Source organism: Haliaeetus leucocephalus, unplaced genomic scaffold (genome assembly GCF_000737465.1).
Source record: "Haliaeetus leucocephalus isolate CR32 unplaced genomic scaffold, Haliaeetus_leucocephalus-4.0 Scaffold506, whole genome shotgun sequence".
NCBI classification, from domain to species: Eukaryota; Metazoa; Chordata; class Aves; order Accipitriformes; family Accipitridae; genus Haliaeetus; species Haliaeetus leucocephalus.
In genome coordinates, this window is record NW_010972942.1 from 8047329 (window position 1) to 8064408 (window position 17080).

The 17080-nt window shown below is 35.6% G+C and overlaps 1 protein-coding gene across 1 annotated transcript in view; it reads left to right on the top strand.

Moving 5' to 3' along the window:
• The window catches only part of ARFGEF1 (ADP-ribosylation factor guanine nucleotide-exchange factor 1 (brefeldin A-inhibited)), a 101668-nt gene that overhangs the window by 73379 nt on the left and 11209 nt on the right, over positions 1-17080 (top strand). Inside the window, exons 20-31 of the mRNA XM_010575930.1 lie at positions 2567-2725; positions 3041-3191; positions 7383-7473; positions 8608-8648; positions 8752-8921; positions 9573-9724; positions 9886-10058; positions 11069-11229; positions 11894-12024; positions 13548-13677; positions 14717-14852; positions 14940-15078. Coding sequence (XP_010574232.1) covers positions 2567-2725; positions 3041-3191; positions 7383-7473; positions 8608-8648; positions 8752-8921; positions 9573-9724; positions 9886-10058; positions 11069-11229; positions 11894-12024; positions 13548-13677; positions 14717-14852; positions 14940-15078 — 1634 coding nt within the window. The remainder of the gene's footprint in view (positions 1-2566; positions 2726-3040; positions 3192-7382; positions 7474-8607; positions 8649-8751; positions 8922-9572; positions 9725-9885; positions 10059-11068; positions 11230-11893; positions 12025-13547; positions 13678-14716; positions 14853-14939; positions 15079-17080) is intronic.

The window sequence follows — 17080 nt, forward strand, 5'->3', positions numbered from 1 at the left end:
TTTAAAATCATCAGTAGTGAATATAGTATTATGTTATTGCAGACTATTAGTTAACAAATGGACTACTGGTCTGCCATAAGCCCATTGTAGGGGTAGCTGAAGAGAGGGGCAAGCAAAATTCCTATGTTTGACATTGCATTATTTCATGCGTACATTGAAAACATTTTAAAAAAACCCAACCAACCAAACCAACAACCTTATAAGACTAACTTTAAGTAAAAACTGTTGAACTATGATACGATAGTGAATGCTTTGCTTCCCTCTCCCCTTGCACTTGTATTTAACAAATTAGATAACTTTTTTTCACTAATGTGGAAATGCACAGTGGGACCTCTGATACAGCTGCTTAAAAAAGCCCATCTGAGATCATGTAAGGTTTCCTTCCTCTGTCTTTTCACTTCATTTTCCCTCCCACCCCCACTCTGAACTGAACAAACTTAAAAATTTGATTAACAAAGCGTTCCCTGGAGCCTGCAGCTGTTCAATGAAATTCACGTTCCTGTTATTTTTGTTTCTAATCTGTGAAAGTGAAACTGGTACAAATACCAGTTTCAGCAGCTGCAGAGGTCAGCTCCCAGTCTTGCAATGTTCTGCCTTGAGTGGGGAGGACAAGGACACGTTTACACTAAGATCCCCATGCTCCAAGGTTGTACCAGAATCAGTCGTGCCCTTCCATTGCCTTAGGACAAACTTGATTGAACTGGAGGTGTTTCAAAACCAAAACTTCTCATTTGCTGAAATGTAAAAACTTGTTTTTGTATTTTCAATATAAATGATATTCCTTCTTGGTTTCCTATGGGAATTCTGTTTTGTTGATATCGTTAAAAACAATACTGGTTTGTTGATGATTTCAGTACATTACAGGATGATTCCATTGCACAAGTTCCTGATTAGACAGCAGTGTTGTCTGACTTCAGATGCCAGATAGTTCTGGTGGTTTGAAGGAGACTGGAAAATCTGTATAGGTCTTTTCTGTTGGAAGCAGGTTTTTCCTCTTGTGCTTAACTGGTGCTGGCAACTTTTCTATTTCACTGAATAAACATACGGAAGTTAAGATTGGTGTCTAAGAACAGTTAACATTACACACTTTGAGAGGTAATCGAGGGAACTGGAGGCTTTTAGTTTTAAGAAAATTCCCAAAGTACACAATATAGTTTAAGCTATGCATGTTCACTTCTAAAACCTCAATTAAAGATTCTGTTTTTAATTATTTATGCTTTTAATCTTAGACTGTCACACAGTCTGGCTTTTGTCTTTAAGCATCTGGGACAAGATGTGTTTCAAAAGGATGTGCTTAATTTGCTTGTATCATCCATTTTTACCTTCTGTTTGATGGACACATTGTTTAGTTGTTTTTCTCCTACTTTGATGGCTTAAAAAAAGGGGTAGAGGGGGAATATCTGTATGGAACACAGAGAAGGAACGTAGGACAGAAAACATTTTCATTTTACAGAAGATACAGAGTTTGTAGACTCTAAAGCTTCTTTGCTTAGTACTCTTTCCATGAAACTGCCATATTTCTGTGTTTATACATCATTTGCTGTGCCTTTTGCCAGTGGACCCTGTAGTAGTAGTTGGCTTTGAACACAGCAGCCATGCTACGTGGCTCTGTGAGAATCCATCCCTTCGATCATTGCCACTGTTGTGGCACTTGTATTTTCTCTATGAAACACACATTCTTCCTGGGATTTTTTTGGAAATATTTTATATGTGGTTTTATTATGTGCTCGGTGATTTTTTTTTTTTATTTCAAAATAGTCTTAAACATCCAAACAGTTAAATATATTTCATAGCTGTCATTTGTTTCTCTGTACAACCATTTCGCTTTACGGCCTTGGATCATACATAAGAGGACAGTAAAATGCACTTCTGAGCTCAGCTGTAATCCCCTTTTTACCATTGTAATAAATTCATATGAGATCTGAGGAATTTCCTTTGGTGTTTATAGATACCCTATACATAAAAATTGGGTACTTACATGTGGAATGTTCTTTTTTGTGAGATTGTTTTCATCTGCCTAGATTATAGGTCACTTGCTGTTTGAGGTGCTCCAAATGGTGTAGATTAAATCAAGTATTTTGAGCAGTTTTGTGGAATTGGCAAAACATGCCTTTTAGATACATTATTTAGATTCTGTTGCCAAAAAAAATCCTACAACTTGAGAGAGTCTGCTAAGGCAGCATTTTCAGAGTAGGTCCAGGTATAGTAAAAGAATACTAAAAGCTTAGCTAAGAAGCCACATTGCTTCTGAAACAGCATGCTGTTCCCCAAAAAAGCCCCCCCCAAAAGACCAAACCGAGAAACCTAACAACCACCTCTGTGTTCTATGCTGTCAGACATACACTTTGTGTTCCTGAATAGAGGGAGCATGATTTTATCCCACAGCTTACTCCAGAAGAACATAAGATGTTTTCACTATGTAGAATGCTTTGGAAATTAGTTCTAGGAAGAGAAAGGTAAACAATATAGTTACTGGAATCACACAGATTGTACTAAGAACAAGAAACTGAGAAAATACTTACAAGACAATTTTTCCTTTTTTTTTTTTTTTTCCTCCCATTTGTAGCTGGAAAGAGATGCCTATGTCCAAGCATTAGCAAGATTTACGTTACTTACAGTGAGTTCTGGTATTACTGAAATGAAGCAGAAGAATATTGACACAATTAAAACTCTCATCACAGTGGCTCATACAGATGGAAACTATTTAGGAAATTCCTGGCATGAGGTACAAGAGTCATTTGTACTTAAACTGTAAGAAAGCACATGTACTGATTTTGAACACAGTAGTGTACTTGTTTGTGCATAAATACAGTGTTTTTTAGATAAGTGCCAAGTATATACTTCTGTACATAAAATTGTGAGAGACTAATCTGATAGTATTTAAATTAATATTCATTTTAGACACAAGAATAGAAATACTTGCCTGACCTTGAGTGTTTAGAATTCTTTTTTTCTAAAGATCTGCCTAAAGATTTTTATTTATTTATTTTTTACTATTTCAAACTGCTTTTTGTAACAACTTCTTTATTCTCTGGAATAGATTCTGAAATGCATCAGTCAACTTGAACTGGCACAGTTAATAGGAACTGGAGTAAAACCTCGCTACATCTCAGGGACAGTACGTGGCAGGGAAGGTTCTTTTACTGGAACAAAAGATCAGGCACCTGATGAATTTGTGGGGCTGGGACTGGGTAAGTAATGCAGATATGAAGTATTTAATTTAACTGGCATTGTTCAGACAGATACTAAAGTTTGTCCTTTGTTTTCGTTATTATTGACTGTGAGGTTCAGAGATGAGACTGTGAAGTAGTCCTTGTAAAATTGTTGTAGGCTTTGAATAGACCTATTCCTGTTTCTGGAATATTTGTTTTACTCTGTTAAGTATTATTGCTAGAATGGGAGAGTGGGAGATATAAGAAAATGATACATTATTGATTTTTATTAAAATATAGCTGACCAAGTAAGAATGGATTGCTGATGGTATGACCAGATTTAATAATACTGCAATGTTAGTGCACAAAGTATTTTACCAAATAGGCAAGCTAGTATGTGTAGGTTAAGCATTGTGTTATGAAACTTTGCAAGAAAAACGCAGTATTCAATCCAAGTGGGAGATTAGTTTAGCTTAAATTCTGAAATTCTGTTTCCTCCTCTTCTGGTTACTTCGGTACTCAATAAGTGCTTTTTTTAGGTTGGCCTAAGAGCCAAAATTTACTCCATTAATGAGATGTTGTTTCCTATCCTCCTAGAAAAGTATACCAATCTTACCTTAAATTATCTTAAAAATGTTGATTTCATTTTATTTATTTATTTATTCATTTATTTAATGGGAACACAGTTAACGACATACAGGTGTAGGGCATTAGGAAACTGTGGAACCATCAAGAAAGTATGTATAACTCCATTTGACTGTTAGAAAGTCTCAATTTTAGTATGATGCTCAGTATCTCCTGCCTTTTGAACAACTTCACCCGCAGCCGAGCAAAGCTTTGTGTTCCCTCAATTTTTCCTGTAACTTTTTCTAGGAGTAATGATTGTTTCGCTAGTTGCCTTGATCTTAGCCCTCAACTAGTCCTAATCATCTGGCTTTGTGTTCTCCTCAGACAGTTTTTCTTATTCTGCAGTCAGTCCTTTTCTTTCCATTCTGCTCTCCTTTGGCCTGCCTCTATGTACTCCCCTCACCTTGCCAAGAGCTGCTGAAGGGAAACCTTATGCCTGGAAATTAATGTGTCTGCCAACATCTCATATACTGAGCTTCTTCCTGCCCTTCTAATATGCATCCTACAGTTTAGTGTTCCCTGATGACCTATCCAACTTTGCTATTTCCAAATGCTGGCAGTTTCTCTATGCTGAAATGACTGGCCTTTAAAAATTTTAAGTCCTAATAGCTGAAGAATGTAAACTGTAGTCAGGTGTCTCTAAATCATACTTGCTAGTCGTTGGTGTAGATCCAGCTCATAAAGACTTCTTTCCTCTCTTGTCAACTACATTTCTAAGGAAAATAGTCTATACCCAAATCCATAAAATGTTTCTCTCTGAATTGAATTTCTGGAATACTTGTTACAATGCACATATGGAAACTTAATGGTTTTCTTTCTTTTTTCTTTTTTTCTTTTTAATAATAATATCACTTCAGTCTTACAGGAAAATGCCTAACTCAAAGGAATTTGGTTTTCATGCACTCGGGGGCTGTTAGAACATAGTCATTTTCTCAACTCTGAAATTTTTCACTCTTCTCTACACGTCCAGTGTTGCAGATACTTTAATTTTCTTTCTATAATCACTCTGAAGTATCCTTTGGAACTATGGCTTTCAGGCAACCTTCCTATAAACCTAAATTCCTTTGAAAAACCCATAGTGCATATGTCCATATATACAGGCACATATTTTATAGGAAAATAGTTGTCTAATTAGAGTAAGTGAAGTTGCAGGCTGGTGACACAGAAGCTTCATCTTTCAAACCTGCTTGCAAAATCAGACATGCATTCACTCTTCACTCAAAAGCAGCAGCATTCACTCTTCCTGCTGAAGTTAGAATTGTGTGGTTTTTTTAAAAAAAACAAAACAAAATCAACCCCCAAAACACCTTTGCTTATTTGCTGCCTGAACAAGGATTCAGGTGTGCACTCTTCAGGCATCTACATTTGAATGTCTTCATCGCTCTTGCATTATCTTCCTGCTGTAGCTCTTTTTTGTTTTACTTGAAAATTCAAGGCATCACAAGCATGTGGGTTGTAAAAGTAAACAAATAAGCATCTATTCCATTGCTTCTTTGGTAGGAATGTTGTCTGTCTTGGAGTTGTAACTGTGAAGTTCAGCTTGCTTCTGCTGTAGTTTCTATTCACAAAGTTGAAAGACAAAACTTGGTGCTGTGAGTAGGTCATAGCTAAAGTGTACTTCTTAGGTAACCAGAAATCCTCTTGGACAATGGGAATCTGAGGAATCAGTTTTACATAAAGCAGAATTATATAGGTGACTGTTTCATTGTAAAGGATGTCATAACTGTTGGAATATAAATCTGCTATCTGTTCAGGTTTTCAAGCATTGATTATAAATCCTACAATAATAAGGAATTCTCATGTAAACTGGCAGAGTTGTAAGGGTTACCTGACTTCTTGGAAACAGCCCTTCAAACTCACTTCACACAGCTGCTTGTTTGATATGTTTCTTAGCTGAAGCATTACCAAGATTAAAGCTAATTGATACTTGTAGCTTGTGTGCTTAGAAGAGAAGTCTTGGTCAAACCCAACAGTATTATAAGTTGCTGAAATACTAGTATAAGATTACATATGTATGCACAGAAAGGTTACTCCATAAATGCCTTAGAAAAATACTTCAGATGGGTCAGTTTATCTGGCTTTGACAGCCAGTCATCTCCAGCCACCTCCAAGTGTGAAGCACAACAAGGCTTAGAGGCAGACTTTTGGGAGTCAGTCTGAAACATGAGAACTTTTTGTCTCTGCAAAGCTCTGAGAACAGAACTGCTGGACTTCTTTCAGTCTTCTGTTCTCCCCTACCTGTCTGACAGACTGTTTAAGAAAAAAACCTAAATACAGGGTAGGTGGAATTACCCAGAATGGTTGCAAGATTCCTGCTCTTTTTTTGATGGGGGGTGAAGGGGGGCTTAGAGATTGCCAGGAATTTCAGAAATTTGCTTGTTGTGAAGTTAGCATTTTCTTAACATGATCTTTCGCAGGTGTGCATTACAGTTACTAGCCTCCAAAATAAATATTGCTATTTTTAATTATAGGGTTTTTTCACTACTGTAAGGTGATAATTTTGCTGTACTTGAGATGTAGCTTTAAGATGAAGTTTTGGTGGGAGCTCTTCTCTGTGAATGATTAAAAAGAAAATCTATCAGGATAGATTTACTCACTTGCTGCTAATAAAGTGTGGGAAGTTCTCCTCTGTGCAGAATTCTCTATCATATGTTGTGTATTTTCAGTGGCAGAATTACCAAAGATCCATTGAAAGATGGAGAGAAAAAGGTTGTTCTTGTGCTTTTGAATTTTTTTCACTTTTATCTATTCACACAATTGTTCCAAATGTGGATGATTTTCTGGGACTAATAGTTTATACATGGATAGAGAATCTAGAGAATTAGGATTTAAACCAACATGCAACTGTTCACTGAGATGCCCAGCTGTCCTGGTTTCAACTGGGATAGAGTTAATTTTCTTTCTAGTAGCTGATAGTGTTATGTTTTGGGTTTAGTATGAGAAGAATGTTGATAACACACTGATGTTTTCAGTTGTTGCTAAGCAGTGTTTAGACTGAGTCAAGGATTTTTTCAGCTTCTGATGCCCACCCGGCAAGAAGGCTGGAGGGGCACAAGAAGTTGGGAGGGGACACAGCCAGGACAGCTGGCCCAAACTGGCCAAAAGGGTATTCCATACCATATGACATCATGTCCAGTATATAAACTGGGGGGAGTTGGCCTGGGAGGGATCGCTGCTCGGGAACTAACTGGGCGTCAGTCAGCGAGTGGTGAGCAATTGCATTGTGCATAATTTGTTTTGTATATTCCAATCCTTTTATTATTTTTATTGTCATTTTATTATTGTTATTATTATTGTTATTATTTTCTTCCTTTCTGTTCTATTAAACTGTTCTTATCTCAACCCACGAGTTTTACTTTTTTTTTTCTTTCTGATTCTCTCCCCTATCCCCTGGGGCAGGGGACGGGAAGTGAGTGAGCGGCTGCGGGTTGCTGGCTGGGGTTAAACCACTACACCAGCTTATGCAAGGGAAATTAATAACTTCTCTTTTTTGTGAATTAAAAATGCATTTAATTGTACTGGTAGTGGCACAACTTCTCTTCTTCTTTATTCCTAGCCCTTTCTGTGTTATCTCTTACGCATTTTTCAAATTTTGTTCACTAGTTGGTGGAAACGTGGACTGGAAGCAGATAGCAAGTATTCAGGAATCCATTGGTGAAACTAGCTCCCAAAGTGTTGTCGTTGCTGTAGACAGGTATTGTATTAAATTTGCTGTTGCCACTTCAAGGTTTTTAAGCAATATTTGAATACCCTGTGCTAATAATCGGACATTATTACTTTATCCCTATTTGGAAAAAATTACATAAATATTATCATATTAAAGTGCTTTTTGGTTTTGTGGTTTTTTTCCTTTTTTGTGGAGCAGAAGTAATTTTGCAAGAAGGAACAGAACAAAGATTAAGCAAGAAGCCTTTTTACTGATATAAAATTATTGCAGGAGAGTTGCAGAATGAAGACTGCTGTACTGTCCGGTGACATATAGCAAATAGTAACACATAGCAAATCTCATTTTGCCTTAGTACAGGGAGCATTACTGACAGACCCTTTTTCTCCTAAATATAATTACTGACTCCCTGCTTTCCTCTAGATTATGTAGATATTGTCTGAAATTACCAAAATTATTATTCGTCTTCTTTTCTATGAATCATATTTATCATAACTGGATTTCATCAGGCGTAATACATATCATAAACATTCCCTGTTTATATCGTAAAGTACTGATCAGACTGGAGTGTTAGTGGATCTTGCTCTCTCAGCATATAAGAAATCAGAAAATGTCATTTTCTTAATGGTTGTCAAAATTGACAATCACAAAGGGGTATCATTCTGAAGGCTTACAAGCATTCCTGTGATTGAGTATAGACAGCAAGATCGATGTCAGTTCAATGAAAGTTGCCTTGCAGTAAAATCACATCAAGCGAACTGGAGTCTTAATGTCAAACGGATAATAGCTCTTTATGTTTGCAGTATTTCTCCCCGCTTCATAATGAGAAGTTTTCAAGTATCTATTTGTCATGGCAAATAGGAATTGTGTAGTCTGGAGAAGTTTGACTTCATATTTGGAGCAGGGCTGAATAGTTTCTAAACTACTGACATTATTCATCAGTCCCTGTCAATGAGAGGATAGGAATAGCAGCGATGCTCACCTCCCAGCCTCCATGCATATATTAAATATTAGAAATAATTGAAATATTTCTGATTTTATTTTCAAAGCTCAGTATTTTTCCACAATTGCTAATTCTATGTATATTTTAAAAAAAACTTGAATGCATGTTTAATAGGTGCTTTTTTAAGAAATTGTAACAATGTCTTAAACTGCACTTTACAGAATATTTACAGGATCTACAAGGTTGGATGGAAATGCTATTGGTAGGTTTTATCTCCCCCCTCCCCCCCCCCCCCCCAACCCATAAAGCAGCTTTGTCTTAAACCTTGGAAAAATATTGCATTAAAATTTGTGGTCATTTAACAGTGGATTTCGTTCGCTGGCTTTGTGCTGTATCTATGGATGAACTGCTGTCTGCTACCCACCCTCGAATGTTTAGTTTGCAGAAGATAGTAGAGATTTCTTACTACAATATGGGCCGGATAAGGCTACAGTGGTCTAGGATCTGGGAAGTTATTGGAGATCACTTTAATAAGGTATCCCTGTTAATGATTATATTGCATACTCCTTGCATTGATACAATTGATCAACAATTGATACAATTGATACAACAGATTTGTTGGAAGAGCATGTGCTCATCTGAGTTATACTATTTTTTCTGTCCTTCTGTATAAGTAGCTTAAAACACAACAAAAATTGTAAAGCTGGAAGTGGCTGCGAGAAGACAGAGGTACACGATATAATAAATGTAAAAGCAGGAGTACACATTAAGTTATTTATCATGATCTGGGTCTAGAACTGGCTGCCTTTAGTTATGTTTTCTTACTTGGTGAGGGGGTTTATGAAGCTTGGGATAAGAGGTTGTTTTCTGTTTAGGTCTAAATTGACTATTTATCAGGTGAATGTTTGACATGCATTTTTAATACAGGTTGTTGAAGTCTTGCTAGATAGCTTGCTTATTTTTAGAAAGTTTTAAATGCTAGGATATATAATGTAGACAGTAGCTGGATTTGGTTAGGGATTCTTGAATTGCATTAACAATAAGGTTTATGGAACTGGCTCCTGTTTAATTTTGTTAATTTTCCAGTACTGCTTAGTGCTCCGTTATCAAATGTAAAGGCAGCTTGGGCTGAATCCATAAGAATTCTGATGCAAGCTTACTATGCATTTCTATTCTATGTTATCAGGTTGGCTGCAATCCCAATGAAGATGTAGCTATTTTTGCAGTAGACTCATTAAGGCAATTATCAATGAAGTTCTTAGAAAAGGGAGAACTCGCTAATTTCCGATTCCAGAAGGACTTCCTAAGACCATTTGAACATATCATGAAGAGAAACAGGTAATAACGTACAATTAACTGAGTCGCCTGGGATCATAAGCACCAACTTTTGCAATTAGTGTTTCAGATTACTTTTGTAAAATCAGTTGCTGGAGAATGATACTATTCTAATTGATTGTGTAATACAGTTGAAACAATTATTGTTTATTATTTTATTTTAGGTCTCCTACTATTCGAGACATGGTTGTACGGTGTATTGCACAGATGGTAAATTCCCAGGCTGCTAACATTCGTTCTGGCTGGAAAAACATTTTTTCAGTATTTCATCTGGCAGCCTCAGATCAGGATGAAAGTATAGTGGAACTTGCATTCCAGACGACAGGACACATTGTCAGTGAGTATTGACGATATTCAGACATCATGAAAGTGTATGTGACTCCAGAGGCTGAGAAGCTTTGTTTAACTGTTGGCTCTACAACCTGTATAGTAAAGCCCGCTTCATGCTTTAGAACCAATGTTTTACACTTTTCAACCAATCCTCTGGGAAAAGTACTTATGAAAATAATTCAGTAAGTTTATAGTTACCTCTCTTCCTTTATGCTTTTAAAAAAAAAATTATCAGTTTGTAGCATTCTGTAGTAAAAACAAGTTGAGCCTTAGATAATTTTACTTCATGTGTACATTTTCATTTAAGTGAAGAATTTTATAATTTTTTTCCCTCAGAAAAAAAATTGTGTAGTCATTTTACTATTATGTTGTTTGCTTATCTTTTTCCTTGTTTCTGAATTGTGCTTGTCTATGGCCCTGCTTAGAAGAAAGTGCTAAGCTAGGTGGCACTATGATTTTTTTTTTTTTTTTCTTCCCCCCTCCTTCCCGTTCTCATCTAGATCTCAGGCTTTAAGTGCCATAAGGGATCTCTTTATTCTGTCTCAACCTCTGTAAGTTTCTAAAACTTTTTCAGCATTGATGAAGAATGTTTTTTTTCCTCAAAAGTGACTATTTTAAATCAAGGCAACAGGGCCATATTGCTGAGGAAGTCCTTCTGTAGATGCAACTCTGTGCTTTATGTAGCCCTCTTAAGCTCTAATCACATGGACTACTTATTGTTAAGCAGTAAGCCTATTGCTCTGTTCTTGCTTAACGGTTAAATTTCCCTCCTTTAGACTAGATGCTACTTTGATTTATTTTAGACACTTATTTACTGTCAAAATAGAATGCCCTCTAGCTGATTTTTTTTTTTTTTGGTTGAGCATTCACTTTTCAGTTTTTATTACTACTTAAGCATGTGACAGCACCAATCAATGAACCAGTCTGTCATGACTTCTGTTACAGTCAGTTCATATTAGAATTAATAGATGTTAAAGCATGACACTTTTTTTTCTTCTGTTTACACTTTTCTCCCAGCAATTGTGTTTGAAAAACACTTCCCAGCAACCATAGATTCATTCCAGGATGCAGTAAAGTGCTTGTCTGAATTTGCCTGCAATGCAGCATTTCCAGATACCAGTATGGAAGCGATCCGCCTCATTCGCCACTGTGCAAAATATGTATCTGATAGACCTCAGGTATAGTCTGTATTAACTAAATTATAAGTGCTTTAATCAATAGTGCTTTTATAAAGAAAAAACCACTTGTGCTAACCTTACTGGCTTCCCTTCAGGTTTCAGAGATTAATGAGAAATGTACTTTATTCAGAAGCAATAGGAGTATAAAATGCCACAGGCTTTGAAAGTATCAGCAATTTATTTCTTTTCTTTTATTCCCCCTTGCCTATCCCCATCCACCCAGTTCAGCTGGTGGCTAGCTTTCCTGAGAGCTGCTAGAAATCAACGTATCTCAGGATCTGCTCTCTACTGAGAAATGTTGTGAAGAATGGATAATGGCATATGCAAAAATGCTTGATATCCTCAAAATATTATGGTAGATCCTCACTTCCAGTACTGTCTCTATAAAAAGAGAGTGACAGACTCAGACTGAACTGCAAGCAAAAACTGATGCTTGAATGTATCTTCTCATTTATTTTTTTAGTTTATTTTTCATAATATACTAAGCACTACTTTGAAAAACACTTCACCTTCTCAGTATTATTATTTTGATTGCCAGCTCCCCTGAGGTATTGGGGTGTAATACTAGTACAGCAGAGATTGTTATTTGCAGTCCAAACTGTGGTTTATTGTGAAGAATCTATAACTGTTACGACTTTGTATAACCCTGTGTTTTCTTCTAAAGGCATTCAAGGAATACACAAGTGATGATATGAACGTAGCTCCTGAAGACAGAGTATGGGTGCGAGGATGGTTCCCAATTCTATTTGAGTTGTCCTGTATCATCAATAGATGCAAATTAGATGTAAGAACCAGGTAACAATCAGTATTTGTAATTCAAATTTTAAAAGGCTTACTTTACACTTTCAAAATAGAAACAACTCTCTTAGTAAATGTAATGGTTGTAAAATGACTTATGTATGTAATTTAGGTGATATTACTGTGGGAACACCAGACTTTTTAAAACCTTTCAAATAGATGCTGGAATGTAGAAATTAAGTCTGTGTTCTTTATGTATGAAATTTTTATCTTCCATTATAATAAATAATGAAGTTATGTGGTTGTGATTGCATTATGTTAAATAGGTAAGTATTACACTTCCTTAGAGTTGAAATTCAGATAGTGCCTGTTCAGGATGAATAGCCATGAAATCACAAAGATAATTATTTAAATAATTCATTTGAAAATAAACTAAAGCTTAATTAAGTGAAAATATAGTGAGTGTTTTCTGTTTATTATAGAACCTGTAAACTATTTAAAACAGCTCAGCTCAACTTAGTCAGATGCGATGGATGCAGCTTTTAACTTTCCTAACATACAACAAGCAAGCATTATTTTAAAGTGGAAGGTCAACTATAAATGGTCAATATGCATTAAATTCCCCTATCCTTCCTCCCCTTTTTTAAATAAGGTATTACATTGGATTAATATCCAAATCTGTATTTTTCCAGTGGCAATACTGATCCTCTCTATTCATTAGTAAATATAAATGTATGATGTTTGATTCCATGATATATGCCCCTGTTACATATTCCATTTTAGTGATTTGTCATAGTTGACCGGGGTAAGCCTCGTGTCATATTTCTGGTTTTGCTCTGTTTAAAACAAATGTAAAATGCTCCATGCAATGAGTAAGTTTTGTTTTAGTGTACTCCAACAGCAAAATTCTGTTGGAATCTTTTTTTGGTTTTAATTAAAACTCATGACCCCAGTCCTGTCTGCCTTTCTGTGTCTTGCCCATCATACTAACTTTGAGGATTTTAAAACTGGTTTTATATCATGACTCATTAACTGGTTGAGGATTGCAGAAACAGTTGAAAAAGCAAAGCTGTACTCTGATTTGATGTAAAACCTGCTTATTTTCCTTGAATATAGCTTTTCCCTTATAAAGTGTATTCTGTTGCAGTTCAGATGCTAAATATGAGAGGTTGTATACAAATAATTTTAAATTTGCACATCTACACACAAGCTGTGCATCTGGACTCCCTTTATAGCTGGTGAAGATTAATACTCATTTCTAGACCTCTGTACTTCTTACCTGGAAATACTTGTTCCTTTATTTTTGTGGTCCTTTGTAAAGAAGTTATTTTCCTATTTTAATTTGAAATTACCACAGTTCCCAAAAGTATTTTCTGGCTATTGCCTGTGATTTTTAAGTACTTTTTAAAACAAGCTGATTTTCTACTTAATTTTAGTATACTAGTGTGACTGATCCACATCAGATTAATGTATAATGTTCTTAACAGTATTTGAGTTTGTTATTGCTGTTGCAGTTGGACATACATGGTCTAGTGCATGTCTTTTTGTAACTCTTAATATATATTCTTTCTTCATTTCAGGGGCTTAACAGTAATGTTTGAAATAATGAAAACATATGGCCATACTTACGAAAAACACTGGTGGCAAGATTTGTTTCGGATTGTCTTCAGGATATTTGACAATATGAAACTGCCAGAACAGCAGACTGAGGTGAAAAAAGCAGGGGAAGATAATTTACATGAGATCTATATTTACAGTAGGAAACTCAATTAGTAATATAACTTACCAAGTAATGTAAGGCAAACCCTAAAACTTGCATGGTTGACCTGTGCTTCTAGTCGCCTTACTTTATTTTATTAGCATTCTGTTAGAGGTATTGTCACTTTTCTCATTTTTTTAAACCATGTGTATAAAAGGCCTGGTAGTTTACACTATGAACAATAGAAGAATAGCATAAAATGCAACATATCTAGGGTTTGTAAGAAGAATTGCAACTTCTACACATGATGTCTGGAATCTGAGACATGCATAATTTCATGGCAACATGCATGCCGAATGGGTGAGGCTTGTAATCAGCAGTGAAGTCACAATTAGAAGAAATAAGTTCTGCTAGTTCAAAACTTTCTGATGACTAGGAAGAAAAAAAACAACCAAACAAAAAAACCACATAAAACAACACTGTGCTTTCACTGCACCCTTTTGACCAACCAAAGAGGTTTTGACCTGCCAAACCAGGATCAGGTACTGTCTTAACAAGGAAGTGAAACAGAAATGGGCTTACTAGTATAAGTTACGTGTAAATTATTAATATTAGAAGTTTGCTAAAAATTGTCAACTGTTTGAGAGGCTCTGTCTATTTGTAGAAAGACGTGTCTCACTTTCTAAATATTTATTCACTGGAAAATATTTAGAAGAGACACAGAAAACTTAGCTTGGCGTTAAACTATTGAGCTAGGGTTAGACATCAACTTTAATGTCAAACTCAATATCTCATGATGGTAAGTGTTTGTCAGTCTTATAATATGGTCTCCAAGAATAGTTGTTTGTCTGTTTCTGTAGTTTTTTGAACCTGCTAGTTAGCAAAGCAAAAGTTGGGACTCCCAAGTTTTGGGGGTTTTGAGATATAGAAAGGAATTGCATGTCACTATAAGGCAATTCAGATTGAGTAAATACATATATCTGCCTGCCTGCAGGGATGTGTATCCTAAAAATGTCACCTTAAAGTTATAACTTTTTTTTCCCCTCCTAGAAAGCTGAATGGATGACAACTACTTGCAACCATGCACTTTATGCAATATGTGATGTATTCACACAGTATTTAGAAGTACTTAGTGATGTTCTTTTGGATGATATATTTGCACAGCTGTACTGGTGTGTGCAGCAAGGTAGGACTATACCAAATTATGTTAAACGATGTTAATATTTTACTGTGTCGAATGTGAATAAACAAATGCACTGTTCATCTTTTCCAGACAATGAACAACTGGCACGGTCTGGTACAAACTGTTTGGAGAATGTTGTCATCCTAAATGGTGAAAAGTTTACCCTAGAAATCTGGGATAAAACTTGTACTTGCATGCTGGATATTTTCAAAACTACAATCCCTCATGCGTAAGACAACTGTTGATATTTATACTTTGCAAAATAGTTTAGCTAGATGACTTACTGATTTCAAACTGTTAGATATCTAATTGGTGGGGTGAACAAAAAGCTGTTATGTGTGGACTAAATAGAAGCAGACTTTCTTGGAACATAATGATAAATTAGGTGCTAGATATACTACTTCTGTGTTGTAAATGATAAACTGTTAAAAACTAGAAATACCATATGGGAGATAAGAAAAAAAAAAACCCACAACCTAAAACTGTAACTTGAATCAATTTTACAATGTTGGATTTTTTGAGAAGTACCATCTGATTTTTTGGTCACGTTGTTTTTGTAATAGAAGAATGCTATTGATAGCCAGACTTCGCAATTTGTAATTACATGTGAAGCTTTTTCCATAAAATACTGCAACAGTCTTACAGATTTAAGTCTCTGTGGTTGATGGATAACTACCATCATATGTTCCTATGAATCCTAATCTTTTTATGAAAATTATCTTGCATATTTGGTAACTGTCTTTCCCTTCGTGTTATAACTCCATGTGAAGTTTCTTGGAACAAGGCTGTACTATTCTGAGTAGTATGTTGTACATATACATCATAGAGCAGAATAACAAGAAATCGTGTCCAGCATTATACCAAAGATGAGGGGTTTTTTTCCCCCTATCCTGCCAACACTGAGGTGAAACACTACTTGTTTTCAAATCTGATAGTCTTAATGTTGAACTGTTGTATGATTACTTGTCCTGTGTCTGTCAACTAGTTCATAGCATTTGCTTCTGGGTATCACCTAGTTCAGGCCTGAAGAAAATTGAAGCAAAAAGGAACCTTCTGCATGTCAGTCATTCCTTTATTTTAGAGTTATGTATCAGCACTGTAAGAGAGCTTCATTCATGCTTAAAAGATGAGTTAATCCATCTGTCACTACCTCACCTACTTTTCTATGTGAGTTGATATGAATTAATTGCATCCAAAAAATAATACTAAAATAAAGCTGAAACATCTGGGAGCTAGCAAAATTTTTTTTTTTTTGCGTTTTTGTAACTGCCAAAAATAAAATCTGAAGCCAAATCTCTGCATGTAAAACTCCAATTGAATTAGCCCTAACTTACTATGTCCTGTACTTGGAAAGGTTTTGAAGTGAATACTTACTAGCGGAACATTTGCTTTGGGTTCCACATATGATCAAAACTTAGGTTTCCGGGTATTCTTATAGCTGAATATTAAAAACCCTTCTAGAGCAGCATTTTGGATATCTTCGTATTTAGACACATGCAGAATACTCTTGTTGCCTTTAGCTATATCTGATTTGAAATATGTGCATTATTCCCTTTGATGTTTATGGCACTTCTGCTTTTCAAATGGGTTATTTTTCCTATGAGGGTATCTGACTCCTTCCTTAGATTTCCATTCTTTACTTCTCATTTCCTTTTTTAATCTTCTATGCCTTCTTTGAGAACTTCATTATATTATTCCTATTTATATTTCTGGGAGGTTCCCAACTTTTGCGGGATAAAGTAAATCTTACTTGGATTTTATACATCAGTAATCCCTTGAGCATATGTAATGAGTCTCCTTTCCCATGGTGAAAGTATGCCTGCACTTTTCCAAACAATTGTTGGGTGACACAAAACTGCTGAAAACAGTCTTTTCACTTTGACCATATTTGATTAAAGCTGAAGCTTTTTAGATGGCTAAGAAAAAATTATGATAACAATATACAGGTATTCGTTTATCTTTTTAATGGAGACTTTGTACTTATTTTTTCCCTTCCCTTTCTGAGCCCTAGGAGGATACTTCTTTCTCCTTCTTTATAGCTCCTTCTTTTTTCCCTCTTTTTATGGGATCTGGTTCTTTTTCAGTGACTCTTTGTTTGGCTGGCATTTCATATTTGTATTTCTTAGTACCTCTGTTAGCCTTATTTTTGCAGTGGAGCTTTTCCTGCCCTCCCAGCCTAATTTTTTTTTTTTTTTTTTTTTTTTTTTTTTTTTAAAACCATTTTTTTTACC